This window comes from Elephantulus edwardii, unplaced genomic scaffold, assembly GCF_000299155.1.
Source record: "Elephantulus edwardii isolate Elephantulus edwardi_28Jun2011 unplaced genomic scaffold, EleEdw1.0 scaffold00080, whole genome shotgun sequence".
NCBI classification, from domain to species: domain Eukaryota; kingdom Metazoa; phylum Chordata; class Mammalia; order Macroscelidea; family Macroscelididae; genus Elephantulus; species Elephantulus edwardii.
Window position 1 is genome coordinate 3,710,552 of NW_006399830.1, and position 5,311 is coordinate 3,715,862.

General features: G+C 61.1%; 1 protein-coding gene across 1 annotated transcript in view; it reads left to right on the forward strand.

Moving 5' to 3' along the window:
* The first annotated feature begins 1,009 nt into the window (after positions 1 to 1,009).
* AP5Z1 (adaptor-related protein complex 5, zeta 1 subunit) overlaps positions 1,010 to 5,311 on the forward strand; it is a 10,782-nt gene continuing 6,480 nt past the window's right edge. The window contains exons 1-6 of the mRNA XM_006889747.1: positions 1,010 to 1,053; positions 2,859 to 2,993; positions 3,580 to 3,766; positions 4,197 to 4,341; positions 4,523 to 4,635; positions 5,039 to 5,207. Coding sequence (XP_006889809.1) covers positions 1,013 to 1,053; positions 2,859 to 2,993; positions 3,580 to 3,766; positions 4,197 to 4,341; positions 4,523 to 4,635; positions 5,039 to 5,207 — 790 coding nt within the window. The 5' untranslated portion in view covers positions 1,010 to 1,012. The remainder of the gene's footprint in view (positions 1,054 to 2,858; positions 2,994 to 3,579; positions 3,767 to 4,196; positions 4,342 to 4,522; positions 4,636 to 5,038; positions 5,208 to 5,311) is intronic.

Here is a 5,311-nt window from a genome sequence, read left to right on the forward strand (position 1 = left end):
CCTGCATGCCAGGTCCATTCCTGTGGACTACTCCTGGGCTCCAGTCCCTTTTAGAACTTCGCTCCGGCCCTGACGGCCGCACCTCACGTCTGGGTAAGGGAAGCACTGACCGCGAGGACCGAGCCCGCCCTGGGCACCCGCACACATTTGAGAATACGTGCTGCGCCCTGCGCTCTGAGCCTGGGGCCTGGGCTCCAGCAGACGCGGCGCTCTGGGGGCTGCTGGGGACCCCGGGGCCATCGCGGGGCGGTGCTCGCTGCGGGTGGGTGGAGAGGACACGGATCCCGGAACGTGCTAGGGCCCTGAGCTGGGGACCCTTCTCCACCCAGAGCCAGAGCCGCTGAAGCCCCCGAAGCTTCCCCAAGCCGACTCCACCAGTTTCTGAGCCATGTCTGCCGCAGTGGCTGGTGGATTCTAAACGCTGACCTCTCGGTTAGCAGCCCGACACTAACCCCCTACACCACCAGGGCTCCTTGGCCAAAGGCCTCGGGCGCCCACTCCCACGAGGCTGTAAGCCGGCTGCGTGCGGGGGTCCAAGCACCAGGGCTCTGCAGGGCCTGGGCCTTCGGGCGCCGGGGTGCAGGAGCTCCCGGGTCCCAGGACGGCGAGACTCAGAAGTCCGCGGCCCTGGGGTCACAGTGAGCGCCAGGGTCCGGGGATCGAGTCCGCAGCCTGCGCCCCGGGAGCCAGGGCCCCGCCGGACTTCCGCCTTCAACCAGGCCCCGCCCCGGCCCGCCCCGTGATGCCCTGCGCCAAGCGCGGTCATTGGCTGGTGGCGCGGGGGCCGCCCCGCCCGCCTCTCACGTGATGCGTCACATGACGTAACCCGGAAGTCCGAGTAGCGAGCTGATTCTCGATCGGTGGCCACCTGACAGCGGGGCTCCCCGGGCGGCGACCTGACAGCGGGGCTCCCCGGGCGGCGACCTGACAGCCGGGCTCCCCGGGCGGCGAGCTCGGCTCCCCGGGCGGCGACCAGGCTGAGCGTAGTGGCTACACGTCCAGGGGCGGCGGCATGTTCACGGCGGGAGCGGAGAGCCTGCTACGCCAGGCCAGGTGCTCCGGCCCGGGGTCCCTCCCGCTCCTTTCCCTCGGGGTGCTGGGGTGAGGTCTTCACGATATGCCCGAGGCCAGAGAGTCAGACTTGGGGGCGGGCCAGGCCTGAGGTGGGAAAGACCAGGGAGGGCCAAGGTAGCGACACGTGCACAGCATGTAAGGATGAAGTGGGTGGGACCCTCGTAACTGCTCGGTCAGCGACTTGGTGATCAGGGCTCCATGTCAGGCAGGGAGCCGGCTAGACCAGGTTGTCACTTGCTTCGGTGTCGAGAGACGGAAAGGCTGAAGAAGTTAATGAGAATTAAGGGGAAGCTATAGCTCTGGTGACCTAGTGGTAAGGAGTTGCATTGCCAATCCAAAGGCAAGCAGTTCAAATCCACTAGCTGCTGTGAGGGAGAAAGATAAGCAGTCTCCTTTGCAGTTCGTACTTTTGCAAATCCAGTATGGAGGAGAGTCTGCCGGCTAAACAGCACGTAACATAGGGTTGGCAAAGGCTGTTGCTTCTGCCTTGGAAAAGTGGAGCCTCAAGGTGCGAAAAGCAAAGATGGTTAAGTCTTTATCTCCCACACCTTGGACTCCTCGCAGGAGGAGCCGGTCCTTGAAGAAGGACGTCGTACTTGGTAAAGCAGAGGGTGGGTGATGGAGAGGAAGGCTCTTGAGGACATAGGCTGAAACAGTGACTGGTCTCAAAAATAGCAACAGCTGTAAGGACAGGACTGGGTGGTGTTTTGTTGACCAGGTGTTACTGGAGCCAAAGCCAATTTGACAGCATCAAACAACAACAGAGGAGATTGACAGGAGTTCTGCAGCTAACCAGAAAGTTGGCTGTTTAAATCTGTCCATGGATATCTTGTTATATGCCATCGAGTCTCTTGCAACTCATAGCAACCCTGTGTACAACAGCCCTGAAACCTGCTGTATCCTGTGCCAACCTTACTGTCTCTGACACATTACCACATTACCACAGTCACTGAATCAATCCATATCATCAAGGGTCTTCCTCCTGCGCTGTCCCTCCACCCTCCCAAGCATGACATCCCTCTCCAAGGACTGGTCCCTCCTTACAACACGTCCAAAGTATTTCAGATGAAGCCTCAGACTCCTTGCGTCTCAAGGATGCCTCAGTAGAAAGGCCTTGCCGTCTACTTTCAAAAGCTCATTCCTTGAACACACTACCAAGCATAGTTCCACTCTGATGCCCCTGGGGTCACTGGGAGTTAGAATCCACTGGAGCTTAGTGCCCTGCCAAGGCTTTTCAAGACCAGGGAAGGTTCTGTAACTTCTAGTGTGAGTCAGGGGGGTCGAGTGGCTGAGAAACTCCTCATCATCCAATCAGAGGCTGGCACTGAACACCCCCTGACCATGATGGGCCCTGGTATTCACTCTCTAGTATGTAAGATTAAATTCTTGATCTCAGAAAATGAAGACAGATTGAAAGAATCTCTCCAAAGTCATTTATTTTGGCCTGAATTTTTATTGCTTTTCAATAAGACTTGCAAAAACAATTTGCTTCCCTTTTTGGCTCTTCCATGAGAAAACGTAAAGATTTGCATTTCTGTCACTGAGGGTGGAACGGATGTGACTCCTGTGAACCCTGTCTGCAGGGAGTGGGGGTAAATCGCTGGGGTGGGGGCCACGTGGAAGCTCTCTCCACCCCCTGCACGAGTTTCTCTTTGTTTATAAGGATTGCCCCAGCCCCACAGCCCAGTCTCGTTCATGGGATCTGTCACCATTCTGCTACCGTGCGGAGCTGCATTTTCAGTGCCCGGTGGGCTCCGGGACACTGACATCCTCTCCTCCTTCAGGGAGATTCAGGATGAGGAACTGAGCAGGTTCTGCACCCGAGTAACGAAACTGCTGCAGAAGGACCCGGGGGCCGAGGCAGCTGATGCCCTTCGAAGGCTCTTCCTCGTCGTCTCGGCCACTAAATACAGCAGGAGGTTAGTGGAGGACCCTGGGGGATTGCGAGTAATGGGGACTCAGAGCCAGGTGAGGCTTGGGCTGTGCTCCTGACCCTGCGGCTTAGAGGATGAGGCTTTCTTTTGGCACATGCTTCTTGTTAACGGCCATTGAGTTGCCACCATCGTCGCTTACCAGTTCTGTCTCCCTGTTCTCTGTAAGTGTGGTACACAAGCCTCCGTTAAGTAAGTGTTGGGAATTGAACTCAGGTCTTCCACATGAAAGGCAAGAATTCTACGAATGAGCTACCAGCCAGATCTGCTGGTGCCAAGTCGATTCTGGTTCCTGGTGAGCCTGTAGGACAGGGTGGAACCACCTCACCGACATTCCAAGGCCGTAGTGTTCTTGGGAGCAGAATGTCTCTCCGGAGAGGGTCCCAGCCACCAGCCTTACAGTTGGCCTAATGCTTAGCATGTTGTGTCACCATTGCTCCACTGTCCCCTCTACACAGGGGCCTACAGGAAAGTGGACACTCCCATCCCCCTGTGGGAGGGAGGGGCCCGTGGCTTCTCGCCAGGGAGTGTCTTGGTATTGGGGTGAGTGTGGCCACTGGTGCACCCACTGCAGGCTGCAGAAGCCCTGTGTGGACCTGCTGCAGACCACGCTCTGCTCACCCACGTGCCCTGAGCAGCTCCAGCTCCTCTCTGCTGCCATTCTGCGGGAGATGGCACCGTCCGAGGGCCTGGTGCTGGCCTGCGACCACGTCCAGAACAGCCGCACGCTGAGCCTGGTGGCCTCGGTGCTGCTGGCCCAGGTAACTGCGAGGACACCTCGGGGGCCCCAGGGCTGCTGTCTCAGGAGAGCAAGTCCTGCCGGCCTGCGCCACCCACAGGGCCCCATGTCAGTCCATCCCTGCGCTGACCTCTGCAGTTGGAGCCCTAGCTGTGCTCAACCCCTCCTGCCCTCCCTGTGGGATGAGACCACACCACCCTGGACTGCCGCTGCCCTGCACTCTCCTCCAGAAGCAACATCTGCCCTCATGGGCACTGAACAGGCCCAGAAGGCTCTGGGGAAGCTGCTGCTGTGTTCTGGGCACAGTAATGTTGGCCCCGACGCCTGGCGACCCTCATGATGGGGAACAGCTGCCCTCGGGGTCCCCCAGGCCGTCATCTCCAAGGCAGTGGGTTGCCAGTCTTTTCTTCCTCAGAGCAGCTGCTGGGTATAACCCTGTGTCTGTTTTCCAGGGCGACAGGCAGGACGAGGTCGGCCGTGTGGGACGCCACGCCCTGCAGCTCCTGGAGGCCCGGCTGCCCGAGGGGCTCGGTCCACGGCCCCTCCTCCCCGTGCTGTCCAAGGTGGTCAGCCTCGTGCCAGGCGCCCTGCCCGAAGGTACAACAGTCAGGATAGAGAAGCCCATGCAGTGGGGAGTGGGCGGCAGGGCTCGGCCAGCAGGATCCCACGGGGGGCACTCCCCACTGAGCCCGGCATGATCCCCGGGGGACTCCCCACCGTGTCCCCTGTCCCTCTGTCTCTCTGTCCCTCTCACGCCTCCCTCCTGTCTCCGCCCCAGCCCAGGCCGAGCAGCTGCACCGCAGGCTGGTGGACTGGCTGCGTTATGCCAGTGTCCAGCAGGGGGCAGCACCGCCCTCAGGGGGCTTCTTCTCGGTACCTAGAGCTCGCCAGGTAAGAGCCGATCCAGGTGACGAGTGCCCAGGACCCCACCTGTCCTGGGGGGCCGTGCCCCACTGGCACCTGGTCGGGCAGAGCTGCAGCACTGTCTCCAGGCCACTGTCTCGGGGCTCCTGGGCCACACACTCCCCGTGAGCCGGGACGCTCTGCATGTGTGACTGCTGATGGCCCAGCTGGGGACGACTGTGGGTGCCCACTGGGGACAGCTGAGGGGAGTGTGGGGCCCCGCTGGGGATGGCGGTGGACATTCGTTTGCTGAGGGGGGTCACGGGTCATCCCCCAAGCAGGGCTGGGCGTGGGGCTGGCGAGGCTGGCCGGGGCGTATCTCTCCCACCCCACCCCCGCGCCCTGCCTTGCCCAGCTCCTGCAGCCCTCCCTCCCCTCCCCTCCTCCGCAGCCAGGACTAGTCACTGAGGTAGATGGTGCGATGGCCACTGACTTCTTCACCGTGCTGTCCACGGGCCATCACTTCACGGAGGACCAGCGTCTCAACGTGCAGGTCTTCTCCATGCTGCGTGCCTGGTTGCTGCTGAGCGACCCCACGGGCGGGGCCGACACTGATGGAGGTACAGGCAGGGCCCCTCCGTCGGACGTGAGCCCCCCAGTCGGTGCAGGCCCGCAGGGGACGGCCGGGCCCCTCCGTCGGACGTGAGCCCCCCAGTCGGTGCAG